The sequence below is a fragment of the Hyperolius riggenbachi genome, chromosome 8 (assembly GCF_040937935.1).
Source record: "Hyperolius riggenbachi isolate aHypRig1 chromosome 8, aHypRig1.pri, whole genome shotgun sequence".
In the NCBI taxonomy this organism is placed as follows: domain Eukaryota; kingdom Metazoa; phylum Chordata; class Amphibia; order Anura; family Hyperoliidae; genus Hyperolius; species Hyperolius riggenbachi.
In genome coordinates this window covers 183,583,841-183,608,657 of record NC_090653.1, presented here as the reverse complement: position 1 = coordinate 183,608,657, position 24,817 = coordinate 183,583,841, and the positions used below count along the sequence as shown (strand labels likewise).

The following is a 24,817-nucleotide window of genomic DNA, read 5'->3' as shown; positions in this document are numbered from 1 at the left end:
AGCCATGCTATTTCTTGTTAAAGTTATCTCAGAGTAATTCTTGGGACTGCACTAGGCAGCTTTCCTAGTGCAGTTAGCTTGCTATCTGTTTTGTCTGTATTGCCTCTCTGTTGCGATTGTCCTGTCATCAATGGTGGTTGTCAGGAAATCGTTCTGTCTGTCTGGGGTGCTAACCAAAGCAGCGGTCGCTACTGGTAGCCCCTTCTGTTAATTTGTCTGTCTTGTTTGGTTCGCACTAGCATCTAGCGGTAGCGGCTGTGGATCCTTCTGATCTTTGTTCTTGGAGTGTAGCTGGAGCAGCGGTTGCTACCGGCTACCTCATCTGTCTGTCGTGTTTGGATTGCACTAGCCTCTAATGGTAGTGGCTGTGGATTCTTCTGATCTTTGTTCTTGGAGTATAGCTGGAGCAGCGGTTGCTCCCTGTTATCTCATCTGTCTGTCGTGCTTGGATCGCACTAGGCCCCAGCGGTAGCGGCTGTAGATCCTTCTGATCTGCTTTCTTGTTCCTGAGCTCGGATCGCACTCGCTCTGACTGTAAGAGCAGTGGATCTTTCCTCTCGTATTCCTGTTTTTCGTTTGTCTGTCTTATCTGATACGAACGCTTGCTGTAGGCTCGGTGAGGTAACCGTTAAGCAAGCGCTCGCATCCTCTGTTTCATGTTTGTCTGTCAGTGGTTAGTTAGGCGTACTTGACTCTGTTGCGCTTAACGTGCGGAGATCGCGCTGTAAACGCGTTCGCTGTTGCGAATGAGTGCGGTGTTCGCTTTTAGTTAGCGTTTGTTGTTTTCGTTGTTTTCTCATTGTTGTTTGCTGTGCCTTTGCTCCTCTCGTGCCCTGTCCTTTTTCTGTCTGGTGTCTCTTGGCAATCGCCATTCTCTGCGACTGCGTTCCTGCTTTGGTTTCTGCTGATGTGTGTTCACCGTCGCTGGGTCACGACTAGATTGGTGGATACACATTCATCCTATATCTGTGCTCCTTCTCTTTAAGGGCTATCTTGCCCTACCCGGTTGCAAATCAGACACTTCTCTTTCTGGCTTCTGTGGTAGTGCGGAGACCAGTGGTGCTCGGATACAGGCTCGGACAGAGCCGCCGAACCACCGACGGTCCCATCGGTGGGCCCCGACTGCCCCTCCTCCTGGGGGCCCCTAGAAGGGGTGCGCTGGAGGGGAGAGCCGGGGAGGGCAGCCCGACTGTTTTTTGTATGTCCCTTAAAAAAACTATTTTCCCCGGGGGGGCCCCCTCCTATCCTCCCCCTCCCTCACCTCGGAGGGCCCCCCTCCTGTTACGAGCGGCGGTAGAGCGGCGGGTACAGCAAAGTTCCGGCGAGGTATAGCAGAAGATAGAGGTCCAGCTGCCTCCCGGGCTACGCTGTCTTCTCTATGCCGCTCGCACTGCTTCCTGGTTTAGTGCGCGGCAATTACAAAGGAGACAGCGACTGGGAGGCAGCTGGACCTCTATCTTCTGCTTTACCTCGCCGGAAGTTTGCTGTACCCGCCGCTCTCCCGCCGCTCGTAACAGGAGGGGGGCCCTCCGAGCGAGGTGAGGGAGGGGGAGGATAGGAGGGGCCCGGGGCCCCCCCCCGGGGAAAATAGTTTTTTTTAAGGGGAAAAAAAAAACAAAAAAAAAAAAACAGTCGGGCTGCCCTCCCCGCGGCTTGTAAGGAGGGGGGACACCCAGGTGAGGGGGAGCATAGGAGTCGGGGCCCCCACTGGCTACCCACCCGGCTACCTAACTGCCCACCCGGCTATCTAACTGCCTACATTCCCACCCGGCTACCCTTCTGCCTACCCTCCCACCCGGTTACCTAACTGCCCACCCGGTTACCTAACTGCCTACCCTCCCACCCGGCTACCTAACTGCCCACCCGGCTACCTAACTGCCTACCCTCCCACCCGGCTACCCTTCTGCCTACCCTCCCACCCGGCTACCTAACTGCCCACCCGGCTACCTAACTGCCTACCCCCCCACCCGGCTACCTATCTACCCACCCGGCTACCTAACTGGCTGCCCACCCGGCTACCTATCTACCCACCCAGCTACCTATCTGCCTACCCTCCCACCCGGCTACCTAACTGCCCACCCGGCTACCTAACTGCCTACCCTCCCACCCGGCTACCCTTCTGCCTACCCTCCCACCCGGCTACCTAACTGCCCACCTGGCTACCTAACTGCCTACCCTCCCACCCGGCTACCTATCTACCCACCCAGCTACCTATCTGCCTACCCTCCCACCCGGCTACCTAATTGCCCACCCGGCTACCTAACTGCCTACCCTCCCACCCGGCTACCTATCTGCCCACCTGGCTACCTATCTGCCCACCTGGATACCTATCTACCCACCCAGCTACCTATCTGCCCACCCGGCTACCTAACTGCCTACCCTCCCACCTGGCTACCTAACTGCCCACCCGGCTACCTATCTACCCACCCAGCTACCTATCTGCCTACCCTCCCACCAGGCTACCTATCTACCCACCCGGCTACCTATCTACCCACCCAGCTACCTATCTACCCACCCAGCTACCTATCTGCCTACCCTCCCACCCGGCTACCTATCTGCCCACCCGGCTACCTATCTACCCACCCAGCTACCTATCTGCCTACCCTCCCACCCGGCTACCTAACTGCCCACCCGGCTACCTAACTGCCCACCCAGCTACCTATCTGCCCACCTGGCTACCTAACTGCCTACCCTCCCACCCGGCTACCTAACTGCCCACCCAGCTACCTATCTGCCTACCCTCCCACCCGGCTACATAACTGCCTACCTGGCTACCTATCTGCCTACCATGCCATGGGCGTCCCTACATAGGGCAAAATGGGGCATGCGCACTTCCCTGGCTAGCTGCTGCCCCCCCCCAGCTACCCGGACGTGGCTGGCCCGCCCGCCCTGGGGTGGCAGCGGAGAGAGAAAAGAAGCGGCAGGCACAGCGGCGCTGCCTGCCGCATCACTTAATTCTAAAGGGGGGAGCGAGAGAGGGGGAGCCCCAAGGTGAGGGAAGGGGGAGGGGGAAACGTCCTCCCTTCCCCACCGCTTCTCTTCTCTCTCCGCTGCCACTGAGGACACCTATAGATCTGGCTATTTAAACTGGGGACACCTATAGACCTCTCTATCTATACTGGGGGGCCCTGTCACTACCTAAACTAGGGGCTCCTGTCACTACATACACTGGGGGGGGGGGGGCCTGTCACTGCATACACTGGGGGGCTCCTGTCATACCTAAACTGGGGGTACCTGTCACTAACTGAACTGGGGGGGGGCGCCTGTCAATACCTTAACTGGGGGGCACTGTCACTACCTAAACTGGGGGCTCCTGTCACTACATACCCTGGGGGGCCCCTGTCACTACAAACACTGGGGGCTCCTGTCACTACATACCCTGGGGGGCCCCTGTCACTACAAACACTGGGGGCTCCTGTCACTACCTAAACTGGGGGGTATCTGTCTCTAACTAAACTGGGGGGCTCCTGTCGCTACCTAAACTTGGGGGTCCTGTCACTACCTAAGCTGGGAGGCTCCTGGTGCTACCTAAACTAGGGTGCACCTGTCACTACCTAAACTATCCAGGCCAGCTCAGCATCACCACCAGCCAACCAGCCCAGAATCACTGTCAAAAAGGCCACAGCATCACCACCAACAGTCAGGCCAACATTTACTTCAACCAGCCAAGTACAGCCCAGCATCACCGCCAGGCCGGCCACAGCATCACCGCCAGGCCTTTCAGCCCACACATCATCCCCAATCCAGCCAAAAACAGTATTGCCTGGCACAGCAGCCAGTAGAGGAGAATTCAGAAGCCAGGTGAGAGGTGTCTACCATATTAAGTGGGCATTCTGCCTATTTATGTGAAATGCTGTTTATTTATATGCCTCATGACTGCTGAATTTGTCTTGTTGGGGGCCTCATGGTTACTGAATGTCTTGTTGGGGGCCTCATGGTTACTGAATGTCTTGTTGGGGGCCTCATGATTGCTGAATTTGTCTTGTTGGGGGCCTCAAGATTGCTGAATTTGTCATGTTGGGGGCCTCAAGATTGCTGAATTTGTCTTGTTAGGGGCCTCATGATTGCTGATTTTGTCTTGATGGGGGACCTCATGATTGCTGAATTTGTCTTGTTGAGGGTCACATGATTGCTAACTGCGAGACTAAGGAAAAAGCTGAATCATCATCATATGAGACAATAGCTACTTTTTAGCTCTTTAAAACAGAAAATAAAACTGGGAGGTTCTAAAAAAAAAAAAAAAAAAAAAAAAAAATTTCAGGAGTAGGATGGATGAAATTGTTTATCTTCACAGTTTATTTTCAACTTGGATTTTCCATAATGTTCATGTATGAGTTAAAACATTTTTATTTAGTTTAAATTGCTGTTGCCACTTTGCAATAGATAAGTGACTTTTGGGTTGCAGTTTGGGCACTCTGCCTTCAAAAGGTTTGCCACCACTGTCCTAATCTAATGTCCCACCATTCATGCAAATTTGTCTCCACCCATGACTACACCCACATTCTGGTCCATGACCACACCCAATTCTTCCATGACCGCACCACTTCTTCCCCCTCCCCCTTTTTTCTATCTGCCCACCCGGCTAGCTATCTGCCCGCCCTCTCACCCTGCTAGCTATCTAACCTATACTGGGGGCAGCTACCTATCTAACCTATACTGGAGGCACCTACCAATGTAACCTATACTGGAGGCAGCTACCTATGTAACCTGTATTGGGGGCATCTACCTTGCTAGCCTTTACTGGTGGCAACTATACTGGCTACCTATATTGGAGGCACCTACCTAACTAACCTATACTGGGGGCACCTACCTATCTAACCTATGCTGAGGGAAACTATTCTGGCTACCTATATTAGCCCACTGCCTTACTGTTACAGTTACATTACAATTACCCCCCACCCATGTGATGTCATGTCCACACCCATTTTTTTTGTCGCTGCGCGCTTTGCTTTTTTTTGGGGGGGGGGGGGGGGTGTTGGTAAATTATCCGCACCGGGTGTCAAACACCCTAGCTACGCCACTGGAGGGGGACACAGCTTGAAAGGGGGGGAATTGGGCACAGAGCGGCGGGGAGGGGGGGAAGCGTCCCCCCCTCCCTCACCTAGGGCCCCCCCCCCCTTCCGCGCACCCCCCTCCTCCAGAAGTGCAGCGAGCGGAGAATAGCTACAGAGATGATGCTATCTCCGCTCCGAGTCCGCATGCCGCTGCCCTGCTGGTCTCTGACTGTAGTGTGTGACGCTGTCCAATCACGCTCTCGCAGTACTTCCTGCTAGAGCGTGATTGGACAGCGTCACTACAGGAGACAGAGACCAGCAGGGCAGCAGCGGCATGCGGAGCGGAGATAGCATCATCTGAAGCTGGTAAGCTATACTCCGCTCGCTGCTGGCTGCACTTCTCGAGGAGGGGGGTGCGCGGAAGGGGGGGCCCTAGGTGAGGGAGGGGGGGGAGGCTTCCCCGCTGATCTGTGCCCTCTGCCCCCCCTTCCAAGCTGGGGGGGACTTGCATTGTGTGGGGGTATCTCTGCCACCAACCTGATTGCATTGTGTGGGGGTATCTCTGCCGCCAACCTGATTGCATTGTGTGGGGGTATCTGCAGCCAACCTGATTGCATTGTGTGGGGGTATCTGCAGCCAAACTGATTGCATTGTGTGGGGGTATCTGCAGCCAAACTGATTGCATTGTGTGGGGGTATCTGCAGCCAAACTGATTGCATTTTGTGGGGGTATCTGCCGTCAACCTGATTGCATTTTGTGGGGGTATCTGCCGTCAACCTGATTGCATTTTGTGGGGGTATCTGCCGTCAACCTGATTGCATTTTGTGGGGGTATCTGCCGTCAACCTGATTGCATTGTGTGGGGGTATCTGCCGTCAACCTGATTGCATTGTGTGGGGGTATCTGCCGTCAACCTGATTGCATTTTGTGGGGGTATCTGCCGTCAACCTGATTGCATTGTGTGGGGGTATCTGCCGTCAACCTGATTGCATTTTGTGGGGGTATCTGCTGCCATTTGACTACTTGATGAATTATCATGAGGCATGTAACTACTTGAATATACAATGTATCTGGTCGGACCTAATCTCTGTGAATAACGCCGCTACTTATTTTGTGTTTTGTATTTTTTTTTTTAAGTCTGCCCATGACTCATCATGACCACGCCGATGTTCCAGTGCATGGTGACACCCATTTAGTTTCGCATTTAGACATATCCCTATTGGAGACTGTCCTCAGAATTGCTCACAATCTATTCCCTACCATAAAGTCATGCAAAATTTCTTGAGTACATGTGTATGTGAGCCCAAAATGGGGGGGGGGGGGGAGGGAGGAGGAGGAGAGGGGGGTGGGCCCCAGGCTGAAACTTCCTTGGTGGGCCTTTGGTGTCCCAGTCCGACCCTGCTCGGATACCCCTTTTTATTATTCGAGTTTGGTCGAATTCGAATAGTAAATTATTCGAGTTCGGTCGAATATTCGAGTCGAATATTTTTTACTATTCGATTCGACCTCGGACTTCGAGCTCACTATTCGAGTAGGTATTCGAGCTCATTATTCGAGCTGACTATTCGAATTGGCCTTAAATAGCTTCCAACACTTGTTTTGAGGGTGAATGATGCAAGAAACATCTTTTTTTCCAAGTAACAACAGCAAGTGATTATGTGGGGATGTTCCTTTAAAAAAAAAAGGTGGAAAGAGAAGTTGTGTCCAAAATTCTGTTCAGTACAGTGTATATACTTCTTCTTCTTCTTCTTCATCTTCTATATCTTCTTCTTCTTCTTCTATATCTTCTTCTTCTTCTTCTTCTATATCTTCTTCTTCTTCTCCTTCTTCTTCTTCTTCTTCTTCTTCTTCTTCTTCTATGTCTTCTTCTTCTATATCTTCTTCTTCTTCTATATCTTCTTCTTCTTCTTCTTCTTCTTCTTCTATATCGTCTTCTTCTTCTTCATCTTCTTCTTCTTCATCTTCTTCTTCTTCATCTTCTTCTTCTTCATCTTCTTCTTCTTCTTCATCTTCTTCTTCTTCTTCATCTTCTTCTTCTTCTTCATCTTCTTCTTCTTCATCATCTTCTTCTTCTTTATCTTCTTCATCTTCTTCTTCTTCTTCATCTTCTTCATCTTCATCTTCTTCATCTTCTTCATCTTCATCTTCTTCATCTTCTTCATCTTCTTCATCTTCTTCTTCTATATCTTTTTCTTTATCTTCTTTTTCTATATCTTCTTATTATTATTATTTTTCTATTTCGTCTTCTTCTTTTTCTATATCTTCTTCTTCTCCTTCTTCTTCTTTTTCTATATCTTCTTCTTCTTCTATATCGTCTTCTTCTTCTTCACTTATTTCTCTTTTATTTTTATTTTTTTAAAGAAATGCAGCTATTTTTGAGCGTAATAAATAGCTGGTGGCGCACGCATGTTGGAAGCGCCATTGTATGTGCTCCCTGGCAGTGGAAACACACAGACAGCAGGAGGTAAATTCAGCAGCAGCAGCAGGAGGAGGAGGATGATTGTGAGGCAGCAGGCAGTCAATGAGGCAGGCAGCGAGACATAATAGGCAGTGGTACCTAGCGGTGGTACCAGGCCGTAAATACACAGCATGAGGTTCCAGACAGCGGTCGTGAAGCCCACATCATTTCCAATACACAACTGGGACAACACAGTTTTCAACCCGGACACCTCTAAAAATAATATCACAAAGTAATAATAAAAAGTATATATATTTTTATCTTTCTTTTAAAGAAATGCAGCTATTTTTGAGCGTAACAAATAGCTGGTGGCGCATGGTGGAAGCGCCATTGTATGTGCTCCCTGGCAGTGGAAACACACAGACAGCAGGAGGTAAATTCAGCAGCAGGAGGAGGAGGATGAGTGTGTGGCAGCAGGCAGTCAATGAGGCAGGCAGCGTGACATAATAGCCCTGGTACCTAGCGGTGATACCAGGGCATAAATAAACACAACAGGAGGTCCCAGACAGCGGTCATGCAGCCCACATCGTGTCCAATACACAACTGGGACAACACAGTTTTCATCCCGGACACCTCAGAAAAATTAAACCTTTTTTTTTTTTTTTAATGGTTTACTTTTTTTTTTTTTTTTACAGCAAATTACACAGATATAGCTATTGTTTGACGTAATAGCTGGTGGCAGAGTGGCAGCAGAAGGTAAAATCTGTGTACCCTTGGCAGTGGGAAACACAGACAGACAGCAGCAGCAGGAGGAATGGAGGAGTAATGTGAGTAGCTATTGTTTGACGTAATAGCTGATGGCAGAGTGGCAGCAGAAGGTAAATCTGTGTACCCTTGGCAGTGGGAAACACAGACAGACAGCAGCAGCAGCAGGAGGAATGGAGGAGTAGTGTGAGTGTGGCAGCAGGTAGGTAGGCAGCGTGACATAATAGCCCTGGTACCTAGCGTTGATACCAGGGCTGTAAATAAACACAACAGGAGGTCCCAGACAGCGGTCGTGCAGCCCACATCGTGTCCAATACACAACTGGGACAACACAGTTTTCAACCCGGGCACCTCCGAAAAATTAAACTTTTTTTTTTTTTTAATGGTTTACTTTTTTTTTTTTTTTTTTTTTACAGCAAATTACACAGATATAGCTATTGTTTGACGTAATAGCTGGTGGCAGAGTGGCAGCAGAAGGTAAAATCTGTGTACCCTTGGCAGTGGGAAACACAGACAGACAGCAGCAGCAGCAGCAGGAGGAATGGAGGAGTAATGTGAGTAGCTATTGTTTGACGTAATAGCTGGTGGCAGAGTGGCAGCAGAAGGTAAATCTGTGTACCCTTGGCAGTGGGAAACTCAGACAGACAGCAGCAGCAGCAGGAGGAATGGAGGAGTAATGTGAGCAGCTATTGTTTGACGTAATAGCTGATGGCAGAGTGGCAGCAGAAGGTAAATCTGTGTACCCTTGGCAGTGGGAAACACAGACAGACAGCAGCAGCAGCAGGAGGAGTGGAGGAGTAGTGTGAGTGTGGCAGCAGGTAGGTAGGCAGCGTGACATAATAGCCCTGGTACCTAGCGTTGATACCAGGGCTGTAAATAAACACAACAGGAGGTCCCAGACAGCGGTCGTGCAGCCCACATCGTGTCCAATACACAACTGGGACAACACAGTTTTCAACCCGGGCACCTCCGAAAAATTAAACTTTTTTTTTTTTTTAATGGTTTACTTTTTTTTTTTTTTTTTACAGCAAATTACACAGATATAGCTATTGCTTGACGTAATAGCTGGTGGCAGAGTGGCAGCAGAAGGTAAAATCTGTGTACCCTTGGCAGTGGGAAACACAGACAGACAGCAGCAGCAGCAGCAGGAGGAATGGAGGAGTAATGTGAGTAGCTATTGTTTGACGTAATAGCTGATGGCAGAGTGGCAGCAGAAGGTAAATCTGTGTACCCTTGGCAGTGGGAAACACAGACAGACAGCAGCAGGAGGAGGAATGGAGGAGTAATGTGAGTAGCTATTGTTTGACGTAATAGCTGGTGGCAGAGTGGCAGCAGAAGGTAAATCTGTGTACCCTTGGCAGTGGGAAACACAGACAGACAGCAGCAGCAGCAGCAGGAGGAATGAAGGAGTAATGTGAGTAGCTATTGTTTGACGTAATAGCTGGTGGCAGAGTGGCAGCAGAAGGTAAATCTGTGTACCCTTGGCAGTGGGAAACACAGACAGACAGCAGCAGCAGGAGGAATGGAGAAGTAGTGTAAGTGTGGCAGCAGGTAGGTAGGTAGGCAGCGTGACATAATAGCCCTGGTACCTAGCGTTGATACCAGGGCTGTAAATAAACACAACAGGAGGTCCCAGACAGAGGTCGTGCAGCCCACATCGTGTCCAATACACAACTGGGACAACACAGTTTTCAACCCGGGCACCTCAGAAAAATTAAACCTTTTTTTTTTTTTTTTTTTTTAAGGTAAATACAGGCAGCAGGGGCAGCTATTGTTTGACGTAATAGCTGGTGGCAGAGCGGCAGCAGAAGGTAAATCTGTGTACCCTGGCAGTGGGAAACACAGACAGACAGACAGCAGAAGGGCAGTACACAGCAGCCCACTGTAGATGTAAAATGTGTGGCTGCAGGCGACGTAATAGTCAAAGTGAACCAGGCTGGCTTAGTGAGCAGGAGCCAGGAGGTAGTAAAGGGTGGTAAGGCACATTAACGATGGTTCTTCCGGCAGCCAGTTCATGTCCCCCTCTCGCCGACAACAGGGGCCAGGAACTCACCTTCCACCCACGCCTGGTTCATCTTGAGAAACGTCAGTCTGTCCACAGACTTGTGAGACAGACGTGAGCGTTTCTCGGTGACCACGCCACCAGTTGCACTGAAGCAGCGCTCGGACAGCACGCTAGAAGGGGGCAGGACAGCACTTCCAGGGCGTACTGTGCCAGCTCACTCCAGATCTCCAGGCGCTTGACCCAATACTCCATGGGATCAACAGGGGCATCGCTGTCAAGCCCGCTGTAGGACCCCATGTAGTCAGCCACCATGCGGGTCAGGTGCTGGCTGTGACCGGAGGAGGATGCTGCTGCATGCACCTCCTCTCTAGTCACTGCTGCCGGAGCCTCTACAGTCCTGTAGAGCTCGTTGCTGAGAGACAGCAGGTCTGTGGGGCGCTTGCTGCTGGATGCAGGCACCTGCTGCTGCCTCTGTGCTGGCTGGACAGTGGGGGTGGAAGGCTGGGGGAAGGCTTCCTCCAAGCGCTCAATAAGGGGCTGCTGCAAGCTCCTTATTTATTGCGCTGGCTCTCCTCCTGCAGGCGGCAGGAACTGGCTCAACTTCCCCTTGAGGCGCGGGTCCAACATCATGCTGATCCAGATGTCCTCCCTCTGCTTCATCTGGATCACCCTGGGGTCCTTGCGCAGGCACATCAGCATGTGCGCTGCCATTGGGAAGAGGCGGGCCACGTGTGCTGGCACATCGACGGCAGTGCTGTCCTCATCCTCCTCCTCTGCCTCCTCAGCCTCATCCTCTCTCCACCCCCGCACCAACTCAGCTGCGCTGTGCTGATCCCCCTCATCAGCAGCAAGGTCAGGGACCTCCACCAAGTCCTCCTCCTCCTCCCCCTCAGAGGTGGACTGTGCAGCTGCATGCCGCTCCTGCTGGGCCAAGGCTGCCGCTCCCTGTTCCAGCAAAGCATTGAGGGCCCTGTTCAGCAGACAAACCAGGGGCACCCACTCACAGACCATAGCATGGTCCCTGCTCACCATGTTAGTGGCCTGCAGAAAGGGAGCCAGCACTAAGCACACCTGCTGCATGTGCCTCCAGTCGTCATCGGGGATGATGGACGGGATGTTGCTGGTCTTGTCCCTTTTCTGAGCAGCGGAAACAGTGGCCAGGGCAAGGTACTGGTTGACAGCGTGCTTCTGTTCAACCAGACGCTCCAACATCGCCAGGGTGGAGTTCCAGCGAGTTGGAACGTCAAGGATCAGCCGATGACGTGGCAGCTCCAGCTCCTTTTGCACGTCTTCCAGGCTCGCACAGGCTGCAGCCGAGCGCCAGAAGTGACGCACAACATTCCTTGCCGTTTCCAGCAGTTCGCCCATCCCCTGGTAGGTGCGCAAGAACTTCTGCACCACCAGGTTCAGCACGTGGGCAAGACAGGGGATGTGGGTCAGGTTTCCCCTGTCAATTGCGGCAACCAGATTGGCCCCATTGTCGGCCACCACCTCTCCGACTCTGAGGCCTCTGGGGGTCAGCCAAATCCTCTCCTGCTCCTGGAGTTTGGCCAACACATGGGTTGCCGTCAGTTTGGTCTTCCCAAGGCTGACCAACTGCAGCAGCGCTTGGCAGTGGCGGGCCTTCATGCTGCTGCTGAGGCGGGGGTTTGGCCAGGTGTGCCGGAGGAGGGCAGAGGATCGGAGGAACCTGATGCAGTTCCCCTGACCCTGCGGGGTGGCACCACCCATTGTGTTGCTGCTGCTGCTGTGCCCGCTGCTGCTCTCCCATCCTCACCCCCTTCCACCAAGCTGACCCAGTGGACAGTGAAGGACAGGTAGCGGCCTGTCCCGAAGCGGCTGCTCCAGGAGTCCATGGTGACGTGGACCCTTTCACCAACCGCGTGCTCCAGCCCTCGCTCCACATTGGCCATCACAAAGCGGTGCAGTGCAGGAATGGCCTTGCGGGCAAAGTAGTGTCTGCTGGGGAGCTGCCAGTCTGGGGCTGCACAAGCAAGCAGCGCACGCATGTCGCTCCCCTCCTGCACGAGCGTGTACGGCAGGAGTTGGGAGCACATGGCCCGTGCCAGCAAGCCGTTCAGCTGACGCACGCGACGGCTGCTGGAAGGCAGAGCCCTAACCACCCCTGGAAGGACTCGCTCAAAAGGCTCTGGCGTGGCCTTTTGCTAGCACGGGAATTAGCGGACAGAGCAGAGGAGGCCACTGAGGACTGGCTGCCAGAACAGGCCTCAGTGTCGGCGGCAGGAGTTGCAGAGGGGGGAGGAGCAGTGCGTTTCCGCACTCCTGCTGGTGCTGCTGGAGGAGCAGGAGGGCGGGTGGCTGCTGTTGCTGCTGCTGAAGGCTGTGCAGTGATGGGTGTGGTGCCACTGCCAGCACCAGATGCCTTCAGCCTCTGGAACTCCTGATGCTGGTGGAAATGTTTAGCAGCAAGGTGGTTGATGAGCGAGCTGGTGCTGAACTTTAAGGGGTCTGCACCTCGGCTCAACTTCCGCTGACAGTGGTTGCAAGTGGCGTACTTGCTGAAAACTGTGGGCATTGTGAAAAATCGCCAGATTGGTGACAAGAACAACCCCCTACGGCCTGGAGCCGCTGCTGCCTGTCTCCCTGTGGTGGTTGGGGGGGGGGCTTGGGGGCGGCTGGTGGTGGTACTGGCAGATGCTGCTGCTGCTGAGCCTGAGACACCAGCAGGCTGTGGGACCTGCCTACTGCTGCCAATGCTTGCAATGATGCGCCTCCTTGCAAGGCCCACAAGCGCATCCTCCTCCTCCTCAGAGTTGCTGATGATGACATCCCCAGGTGCTGGTGGTGGCGGCACCCAGTCTTTTTCTGTCACCACGTCATCATCATCATCCTCCCCCTCCTGAAACATGTCCTGCTGGGATGATGACCCCCCAATCTCCTCTCCTGATGCATGGATGGGCTGCTTGACTGTCGCCACAGTCTTGCTGTCCAATCCCTCATCCCCCAAAGTGCCCATCAGCATCTCCTCCTCCAAATCGCCAACAACAGCAGACAATACCCTGATAGTGCCTGGGGTAAAAATACTGCTGAGTGACAGGTCGCCAACTTGTGACGGTGAACTGGCCTCCTCCCCAGGCCCTGCTGGGCGGCTGCTGCGAACAGGGGTGGTGGTGGTGGTGAGGGTGGAGGCCTCGGATGCAGAGCTGATGGCGGGCTGCTCATCCTCCGTCATCAGTTGCACCACAGTGGCTGCATCCTTTTCCTCAATGGGACGTTTCCGACCCGGCTGGAGGAAAATAGGAGCAGGTACTACACGCTGCTGCTGCTGCTGTGTCTCTGCAGCGTGAGTTGCTCCTGCTGGGCGGCGTCCACGGCCAGTGGCTATAGGCGGAATGTTAGCCACTGACGCAGCTGCTGCTGCTGCGGAACTGTGCATGGTGGCGCGGCCGCGGCTTGCCACAATGCTGCTCCCTCTCCTCTTGATTCCCTTGCTTCCCTTCCCCTTGCCCAAACCGCGCTGGCTGCCACTTCCAGACATCTTAGATGTTTTGGGCGTAAACAAAAAAGTTTTTTAAAAGGGCGGGTGAAAAAGTGGGGTACTTTAATAGAGTGGGTTGGTGGGTGAGGTGACACTAATCACTAAGTGATTAGATCGCTAAGTGATTACTAGTACATTACTAATACAAAATAAAATAATCGGTAATCAGTAAGTGTGAACAGTGAACAGTGAGTGTGTCCCCTAGTACACTAACTAGAAATTACAATAATCAGTAGTAATCAGAAGGAAATAGAGTGTGTGTACTGTACAGACAGTGCACGCACACACACACGCAGGAGCTAGCCTATGAACAGTGACTGAGTGTCCCTAGTAGTAAGTAGTAACAGTAGTAAGTACAACTAGAAATTACAATAATCAGTAGTAATCAGAAGGAAATAGAGTGTGTACTGTGCACGCACACACGCAGGAGCTAAACAGTGACAGTGAGTGTCCTAGTACAGTTACAGTATAATAACTACAAAATACAATCACTCAGTAGTAAAGGACAGCAGAAACACTGGTATAGATAAGATATGAAATAAAATAACAGAGGACAGGAGGACAGCTGCCCACACAGGCAAGGCCCTGAGGCCTAAAGCTGTGTAGGCTTGCCTGCAGCAGCTGTCTGTCTCTATGTAACACACAAGCTACTAACTAAAATACAATGGGCTCGATTCACAAAGCGGTGCAAAGTGTTAGCACCATGGTGAAAAGGCCCTTATCACGCCTAAAGTCACTTTAGGCATGATAAGAAGAAACTCGCGCGAAGTTGCCGCGCGTACGCGCGTACGCGCGTAAGTGCGCGCGCAACACCCGACGCTTCGCGCGAAGCTCCAATTAAGCCCTATGGGACTTTGCGCGCGCTCTCACGCGCGTACGCGCGAACGCGCTTACGCGCGGTAACTTCGCGCGAAGAGCAGGAAAAATCGGTGATAACTCAGTGGTGAAAAGGTCATTACGCCTAAAGTCTTTTAGGCGTGATAACTGGGTTAGCACCGCTTTGTGAATCGAGCCCAATGGGCCTGATTCACAAAGCGGTGATAACTCAGTTATCACGCCTAAAAGACTTTAGGCATGATAACCTTTGCACCACACTGGTGAAAAGCCAGTTTAGGCGTGATAAGTTTAGGTGTGATAAGTTTAGGTGTGATAAGTTTAGGCATGCTAAGTTTAGATAAGTGTAGATAGCATGCAAAGTCCCGCACGCAAAGCAGCGCCATTAAACTCTATGCGAAGTGCACCAGACTTTGCTAGCGCAAAACTTTTGATCAGCTGTGCACTGCGGTTCTAACGCAGTTGGTGCTTAAACTTATCATGCCTAAACTTATCACACCTAAACTTATCATGCCTAAACTTATCACACCTAAACTTATCACACCTAAACTTATCATGCCTAAACTAAGTTTAGGCATGATAAAGGGCTTTTCACCAGGGTGCTAACTGTTAGCACCGCTTTGTGAATCAGGCCCAATGTCTATCTAAATAACAACAATATAGGTGTGTATAGGAGGTGTATGTGAGCAAAAATGCTAGGTAATTGACCACTATAGAGCTCTTGCTAAGCCAAAGCACAAAGGAGCAGATCTCTCTCTGTACAAAGTCAGGCAAGGACGGAAAAACGGAACATGGCGGCCGCTATTTATAGGGTAGGGGCTGGCCAGGGTCCCCCTCTGTGATTGGCTGCCGTCAGAGGGCCTGGGAGCCCTCTGATTGGCTCTAAGGACATCAATCTGGGCTATGACGCTATTCGAGCTCGGTATTCGAGCTCGAATAGCGCTGTTGCTCGAATAGTGAGTGGGCTATTCGAGTTCACTCGAATAGCCCATTCGAATAGGTATAGCTATTCGAGCTCGGTATTCGAGCTCGAATAGCTGAAAAAGAGCTCGAATATTCGAGCTACTCGAATATTCGAGCTCTGCTGAGCACCACTGGCGGAGACCTTTGCTCCTCTGTGCTCCACAGCTCCACCTGCCGGTGAGAATTTCCCTCTACTGGTGCTTGCACCAAAGCTGGGTTCCCCCTTTCATACGCTTGTGGAGGATTTCCGCCGTGTCAGCGCACGCCTTGTGCGCTGATCACGGAGATTATTCCGCAATCGTTACACTTTATGATCGATTTTCCCATCGATTTTCCATTCACTTATTTGGAAAATGAATCGGTATTACTGTCATTCTTATGTTTTTTCCTGCATTTCTTTCTATGTATCGCTCCATTGTACCAAACCCAATTCCGGGCTTGACCCAGTCATGCTTGGCGAAATAAAATGATTCTGATTCTGACTAGTGTTGGGCGAACAGTGTTCGCCTCTGTTCGGGTTCTGCAGAACATCACCCTGTTCGGGTGACGTTCGAGTTCGGCCGAACATCTGATGGTGTTCGGCCAAACTGTTCGGCCATATGGCCGAACTAAGAGCGCATGGCCGAACGTTACCCGAATGTTCGGCTAGCGCTGTGATTGGCCGAACGGGTCACGTGGTTCGGACCCGAACGCGCTCTGATTGGCTGAATGGGTCACGTGGTTCGGGTAAATAAATAACCGATCCACGTCATTTCTCCGCCATTTGTCTGTGGGTTTAGCTTTGGGTAGGCAGGCAGGGTAGTTCTCTCTCCAGCCAGGCTAGCCAGGGTCCCCCGGTCATTGTGTCACTGCTGGGAACAGTAGTACACCGCTCACCCTGTATAGCATTGTGCTCTGTGTCGCTGCTGGGAATAGTAGTACACCGCTCACCCACACTATATAGCATTGTGTTTACTGCCACTCTGTGTGTCTGCTGGGAACAGTAGTACACCGCTCACCCTGTATAGCATTGTGCTCTGTGTCGCTGCTGGGAATAGTAGTACACCGCTCACCCACACTATATAGCATTGTGTTTACTGCCACTCTGTGTCTCTGCTGGGAACAGTAGTACACCGCTCAGCCACCACTGTATAGCATTGTGTTTACTGCCACTCTGTGTCTCTGCTGGGAACAGTAGTACACCGCTCACCCACCACTGTATAGCATTGTGCTCTGTGTCGCTGCTGGGAACAGTAGTACACCGCTCAGCCACACTATATAGCATTGTGTTTACTGCCATTCTGTGTCTCTGCTGGGAACAGTAGTACACCGCTCACCCACCACTGAATAGCATTGTGCTCTGTGTCGCTGCTGGGAATAGTAGTACACCGCTCACCCACCACTGTATAGCATTGTGCTCTGTGTCGCTGCTGGGAACAGTAGTACACCACTCACCCACCACTGTATAGCATTGTGCTCTGTGTCGCTGCTGGGAATAGTAGTATACCGCTCACCCACCACTGTATAGCATTGTGCTCTGTATCGCTGCTGGGAACAGTAGTACACCGCTCAGCCACACTATATAGCATTGTGTTTACTGCCACTCTGTGTCTCTGCTGGGAACAGTAGTACACCGCTTGTCCTCATGCAAGGCCTGGGTTGTTGTGTCTGAAAGCGTGGCCTTCTCCTCCTGCGCCTCCTCCTGTTCCATCACGTGTGCTGCTGCTGGGTTAGCGTTGCCGGTCCCTGTTTATGGAACCTCTTATCTTTATTACATTTATGACTGCATGGCGGCAAAAAGCATGCTATCCGCATGCTTCTTGTCCTCATGCAAGGCCTGGGTTGTTGTGTCTGAAAGTGTGGCCTTCTCCTCCTGCGTCTCCTCCTGTTCCATCACGTGTGCTGCTGCTGCTGGGTTAACGTTGCCAGTCCCTGTTTATGGAACCTCTTATCTTTATTACATTTATGACTGCATGGCGGCAAAATGCATGCTACCTGTGCAAAAAGAAAACAGACATTTCCCGCATTTAAAAGACAGTTTTCCCTTTGAAACTTTAAAATCGATTTTCTCAAAAACTTTAAGCTCTTTTTGCTATTTTTTTCCCTCTTGTACCCACTCCCAAGGTGCACATACCCTGTAAATTTGGGGTATGTAGCATGTAAGGAGGCTTTACAAAGCACGAAAGTTCGGGTCCCCATTGACTTCCATTATGTTCGGCGTTTGGCGCGAACACCCGAACATCGCGGCCATGTTCGGCGAACGTTCGCGAACCCGAACATCTAGGTGTTCGCCCAACACTAATTCTGACATGTTGGAAATAATCCGCCAGACTACACCAGTGCTTTTTCCACTGTGCTCACCGTTACACAGCTATTGTGCTGCCCCAGCACCCAACTACAGGCTATTGCCAATCACTTTAAAATTTTGACATGAGCACCTATATTGGCACCCAAATGACCTGCTTTAGGGAAGGGGGGGGGGGGGGGTTGGCACACTTTGGAGGCTCTCCTGGCAGACTCAACTACTCAGCTACAGCCACTAGGCACACAAGCAACACTGACTGTAACCACTTTTTATATGAAGGAGTCTTGCCCAAGGTCTCCTCCCTAAATAGGTGTTGGCTGGATGGTGTAATGGTTAAGGGCTATGCCTGTGACACAGGCGACCAGGGTTCGAATCTCGGCTCTGCCTGTTCAGTAAGCCAGCACCTATTCAGTAGGAGACCTTTGGCAAGTCTCCCTAACACTGCTACTGCCTATAGAGCGCGTCCTAGTGGCTGCTGCTCTGGCGCTTTGAATCCGCCAGGAGAAAAGCGCAATATAAATGTTATTTGTCTTGTCTTGGCTTACTGAACAGGAAGACATTCAAGATTCAAACCCAGTCTGTGTTAGAGGTAGAACCCTTAACCATTACACTATCCAACCACTGCAGTCTGTTTTGTATAACTTACTTAAAGAGAATCTATATTGAAAAAATGTTATATAAATAAACATATCAGTGTAACGATTGTGGAATTCTCTCCGTGATCAGCGCACAAGACGTGCGCTGACACTGCGGAAATCCTCCACAAGCGTATAATTTGAGGGAACCCAGCAAAAGGTGCAATGCACCTGTAGAGGGAAATTCCTGTCGGCAGGTGGAGCTGTGGAGTGCAGAGGGACAGCTCCTCTGCTCTGCTACAGACGCCAGACAGGAATTGCACGAAGGGAAGAAACGCAGGGCAAGATAGCCCTGAAAGAGAGAGACCAAAGCGACAGAGGGTATGTGTGTCCACCAATTTAGTCGCCACCCTGCGACGGCGGACACACAACCAGGAAGATAAAGTGAGAAGGCAATCGCCAGAGATGGCGGTTGCTAACAGCGACACAAGACCGAATAAGCACAGATGAGGAATGTATGTATGTCCACCAATCTAGCCACCAACCTGCGACGGCGGACACACATCAGAGGAAACCAAGCGAGAACGCAATCGCAAGAGAAGCGATTGCGAAAGAGAATGAGCACAGGGATAGAATGTATGTATGTGCCCCAATCTAGTCGCCAACCCGCGACGGTGCAAACACAACAGCAGATATGAAGTAGGAACGCAATCGCAAGAGAGGCGATTGCCAGAGGTGACACAAGGCTACAGCAAGGCAGAGCACGAGAGTAGCAAAGGCACAGCAAATCATACAATGAGAAGATAAGGAAAATAACAAACGCTAACTAAACGCGAACACCGCACTCATTCGCAACAGAAAACGCATTTTCTGCGCGGTCTCTACGTGTTAAGCACAACAGAGACAAGCATGCCTAACTAACCACCGACAAACAAACATAAAACAGAGGACGCGAGCGCTTGCTTAACGGTTACCTCACCGAGCCTCCAGCAAGCGTTTGTAGCAGACAAGACAGATACACGAAAACAGGAATAAATGAGAGATACGATCCACTGCTCTTTCGCCAGAGCGAGTGCGATCCAAGTATAGAAACAGAGCGAGCTGGATCCACTGCTCTTTCCGCCAGAGCAGGTGCGATCCAAGTACAACCGACAAATGAACAGAAGGGCCTACCAGTAACAACCGCTGCTCTGGTTAGTACCCCACAGACAGACTGAACAGGCAATACAAATAATACAATCCTAACTGCTCTAGCAAGGATGCCTAGTGCAGTCCCAGGAATTACTCTAAGCTAATCTTCAAACAATAAGCATGGCTGACACTCCAGGAGTGTTTCACAGGACAAATCGTTATGACCAGCCAAGTACTGTGGGATCACATGGTATATATAAAGCAAGCCTACAATGGATGTGGCTAGGCAATTTGCATGACAAACGTATGAAAATTCCTCAGCAACAGCAAGCTGCAAAACTGACAAAAGGTCTCTCTTCCAGAGACCTGCAGAATGCAGACCTGAACAGTGGTCAAAAAGCTGCCTGCCTGCGCAGGCAGCCGAGCGGATCATCACAATCAGCCTGTTTGGGGACATCTCCTAGCCCCCTCTATGACATTTTTGCCGCTCTTCCCCGTAATATTGGTGATAAAATAACAGTTTTATAAACTGTTTTGTAAACAGTAAAGATGGCCGCCAAAACAGGAAGTATACTGAAAAAAAACAGGATGTATACTGCCTTATGTTTGCATGACAAGTTTTTATTATTACACAGTGAATGCAGCCTTCATATGTTATGTGCAAATTTAGAAAAAGTTTTACCTTCTGCCTCTGCGGCTCTGTACCACTGAAGTGTGACAAGAATCCTCAGACTCCTTTATAAACACAGCTGTTTCTTCTGAGCCAGGAGTCTGGGCTCTGCAGTTGTGTCTGGGTAACAAATTATCAGCATGTGACAGGCAGCTCCCTTCTCCCACAGCCTCACAGACACAGCTGTGACTGAGAGCAGGGACCTGTCTGTGAGTGAGAAATAAACAATGCACACAGGAGTGAGCCTGGAGGGGGCGTGCATAATTTGTCCCTATCACAGCAGAGTCAGCTCCTTCCTCTATGGGTCGACAAAGCTTGACAAAGAAAAGAAGATAAGATATATTAGAGAGACAGTGCAACTAGAAAAGGCTGCAGTAAGCACATTAGAACAGCTATAGGAACTTGTAGGATAGGCGAAATAAGACTGAAAATTTTGTTACAGAGTCTCTTTAACATAACTACTTGATTATTGTATTCAACACTGTCACAGGAGCCCTAGTGGTCAGACCGCAAATGGCCTTCCAAACGGATCGTGCAAACTCTGGTCGCAGTCAATGCGAAGGAACCCTTGGGAATTGGCCGCAGACAAACCAGAAGGAAGCCTGTGAGGTACGGTAATTACAACTTACATACGATTCCAGGGTATAACTACCACCACCACTGATATGGGCCAGTGGACCCGACTGCCTGACTGATCCTGCGAATAAAAACGGTTAAAACATGCTGTATTCTGTCTAGCCAACAACAAACAATAGTAGCGTCTCTTCAGAGACCTGGGATCGGTTCTGTGTGTGCCGAATAATAGGGTAGCTAGAACAACAACTGACGATAGTGTCGGTGTATTGAAAGCAATATAAATAATTAATATATACACAACAAGACAATTACTAAAATCAAAAATTATTAAAACAGTAATAGCCAGTATGAAAAATAAAAGAAGGGAGAAAAAATACTTTTTTTTTTAGTTCCTGGAAAGATGTCCTTTCGTGGGAAAACTTGTAGAGTTCCTTTTGTTCAGTTCCAGCAAAGTTTAAAATCCACGCAAACATGGAAAATGTCCTTTGTTCCAGGTTACAGAAGATGGCCAATCAAGATGGCCGCTAGCCATGTGTCCTTTGTTTCAGTTTAGACAAGATGGCCGCCAACCATGTGTCCTCTGGCTGGCAATGTGCTTCCAGGAAGGTGGAATTTGGAGGACTGAAGCCCGCCTGCTGGCTCTGTGCTTTTGATGAGGCTGGTTTGGGGGGGGGGGGGGGGGTGGCAATGCCGGCCCCCTCTGAGTTACCAACAAATGACAGTTCATTCCCTCTGAGAGATTTTAGGGCTAAACTTATGAAATGCTGTAACTCCTGAACCATGCACGTTATATTTAGGGGGGTAAGAGATTCATACTTGTTGGAAAATACAGATTAATATGACATCAGACATGGCTAAGCCAGCGGGTCAGGCTCCTGAGAAGATTCATATCTCAATAACCAGACAGGCTATCACAATGAATGCCATATCAGCACGATGACCCGGTTTTACCGAACAAGACGATATGAATTTTATAGCTGTGCGACATACGTTTTTTGTATACCGACAGGAAATCATACCACCCAGGCTTTCAGATTGGCCATTCATCGGTGCCAAGAAGTCTGGGGGGGGGGGAGTAGGTTTGGAGTAGCCCCCTGCTGGGGAGGGAAGCCTTCTGAATAGAGTCCCCAGCTGGTGACTAGAGAGGTAATGAAAGATAAACATTCTAAGCTAATTAACACATCAAAAGACATCCTGCATCTAAGGGCTGGTTCAGACGGACGCTTGCAGAGCATTTACAGCCAGCGTTCAGGGCTTGGTGTTAAACGCTCCCATTCAAGTGAATGGGAGCGTTTGTACCAAGCTTTCAAGCGCGTTTACACAAACGCTGCGTTTGGGTCCCGATTTTCCCTGGCGTTCAAGGAGCCCCTGGAAGCTACATGTAGCTTCCAGGGGAGGTTAACCGCGACGGCTAATGTCCCCCTAGGGGAAGAAAAACGCGACCGCATCCAAACGCACATGAACGCTGCTGAACGCGACGCCAGCAAACGCAACGCCTCCAAACGTCCGTCTGAACCAGCCCTAAGTCAGGGGCAGAGGAGAAAAACTTGTACTTTAAAAAACCAGGAATGTCGGTTCTGATCGCTGTAATGGCTGCACAAATTTAGCCAGACAGCGATCAGAAATTGGACTGCGCGGCTCCTTCTAATTCGCCCGCGTTTCTCACGGCTGTTCCGTGACAAACACTGATTGTAACTAATTTTTATGTGAGCTTTTGAATAAAATGTTTTTTTGAATCTGAACGAGCACATTTTAAACCTCTACTCCACATAAAATTGTAATATCTAGACATAGGAATGACAACAGGCAGAGGTACACAAGCCAAATCAAAATTAATTGTACTTGTAAATCACTCTGGGAACATTGAACATTTTTTACGCATTTTGCACAAATTGGGTTTGGCAGTGAGCTGATTTTAATTTTTACAGCTGTTTGATATTAAGGCTTCAGTTTACATAATTCGCAAAGTTTGAGTTTATTGAATTGTTAAGAGTCTTACCTGTCATAAGTGCAATGGTATAACCCACAAGCTTGTGAAAAGCAAGATTGTTATCGAGCTGTTTCCTCATTGACCGTTGACAGCACTGAAAAAATAAATGCCACACTTTTACCTGTTGTTGATTGATGTAGCACAAGAGAATTTGAAAAATATCACAAACTTCCAATCCCCCCAGCAGTATTTGCAAACGTTGGAGTTTTGCACTGTTTTACAGCTTTTTAGTGCCACAACTTTTCAGTGTTTTACATAGTATGTCCTGCTATCACTTAAAGGGGTTCTGTGTGTGTGTGTGTGTGTGTGTGTGGGGGGGGGGGGTCTGAGGATAAAAACCGCCACATACCTGGGGTTTCTATCTGCCCCATGTGGCAGTAATGTCCCACGCCGTTCTCCTCTGATCCGCCGTTCCCCGCCGCCGGCACCGGGCATTATTCATCTGCCATAGCCGAATAATGCCCGCTGCTGTTCATGTTCTCGGAAGCTTACTGCGCAGGCACAGTACGAAGTTTTCTTGTACTGCGTCCAATGACGCGGGCAGGAGCGAGCAGGCCACGGGCGCGAAGCCGCAGCTGAACAGCGTGGCGCGCTAGACCGGGGCCGGCGACAGGGAATGGCGGATCGGAGAACCCCTTTAAATGGCTTGATTCTCAAAAGCGTGATAACTGCTATCACAGCAGTTATCACACGCTCTGCCGCTCACAGAGCTTTTCACGCAAATAGTGTAAGTTCACGTGATAAGCGAAGGAAACCTTCGCTTATCACATGAACTAATGCTGTTCGCGTGAAAAGCTCTGCGAGCGGCAGAGTGCGTGATAACTGCTGTGATAGCAGTTACCACGCTTTTGAGAATTGAGCCCAAAATGTGAGGTATATGTTTTCAACTTCAGTCTATTGCCTCAAACCACTGTTAGGGGTGAGCCGACCACGTCACGCTGATGGGCGTAAGGTCCTGGAGCGCTGTATAATTTGTGGGCGATTGCGCACGCTCGTGCGCACATCGCCCTGCATCCTTTGCACCCCCCCCCAGTCAACAGCCCGCCAGTCAATTAACAACGCCGGCGGGCTGTATTAATATGATCTGCTCAATAGAAATAGTATAATACAGGTTGTTTAGTAAACAACCTGTGTTATACTGACTGCCTCCTCCTGTGGTGGTCTCTTCTGTGTCGATCGACCACCAGAGAGGACAGGCAGTCCTGTAAGTACAAGAAGCACACTTTTCACCACATTTAGGCACACTTTACCCCATGATAGCCCTCAGACCCCCTCTGATCTACCCCAGTGCACTGTTTACACTTGATCTCCCCCCTTCTTATCACTCACTGTCAGGGTTGCTCTCCAAATTCGAGAATTTGAATAGTACCCATGATCACGGGTAGATTTTCATGCTTGCCGAATTCGAATAGCGATCCTGCTCCCGAATTCGAATTTACCCGAATAGTGCTCTCGAATTCGGCCGTGATCATGGGTTTTAACTAGTGTTGGGCGAACACCTAGCTGTTCGGGTTCGCGAACGTTCGCCGAACATCGCCGAGTGTTCGCGCCGAACTCCGAACATAATCGAAGTCAATGGGGACCCGAACTTTCGTGCTTTGTAAAGCTTCCTTACATGCTACATACCCCAAATTAGCAGGGTATGTGCACCTTGGGAGTGGGTACAAGAGGGAAAAAAAATATTTGAAAAAGAGCTTATAGTTTTTGAGAAAACTGATTGTAAAGTTTCAAAGGAAAAACTGTCTTTTAAATGCGGAAAATGTCATGATTCTTTGCACAGGTAACATGCTTTTTACCGCCATGCAGTCATAAATGTAATAAAGATGAGAGGTTCCATAAACAGGGACCGGTAACGCTAACCCAGCACCAGCAGCAGCACACGTGATGGAACAGGAGGAGGAGGCGCAGGAGGAGAAGGCCACGCTTTGTGAGACACAACAACCCAGGCCTTGCATGAGGACAAGAAGCGTGCGGATAGCATGCTTTGTACCGCCATGCAGTCATAAATGTAATAAAGATAAGAGGTTCAATAAACAGGGACCACGCGCCGGCAACGCTAACCCAGCAGCAGCAGACGTGATGGAACAGGAGGAGGCGCAGGAGGAGAAGGCCACGCTTTGTGAGACACAACAAC

The 24,817-nt window shown here is 50.3% G+C and overlaps 1 protein-coding gene across 4 annotated transcripts in view; it reads right to left on the bottom strand.

The window, feature by feature from the left end:
- The window catches only part of NOX1 (NADPH oxidase 1), a 2,086,008-nt gene that overhangs the window by 1,494,197 nt on the left and 566,994 nt on the right, over positions 1-24,817 (bottom strand). For all 4 annotated transcript variants that reach the window (XM_068248036.1, XM_068248033.1, XM_068248032.1 and 1 more), the window contains one exon: positions 22,693-22,777. In XM_068248036.1, coding sequence (XP_068104137.1) covers positions 22,693-22,777 — 85 coding nt within the window. The remainder of the gene's footprint in view (positions 1-22,692; positions 22,778-24,817) is intronic.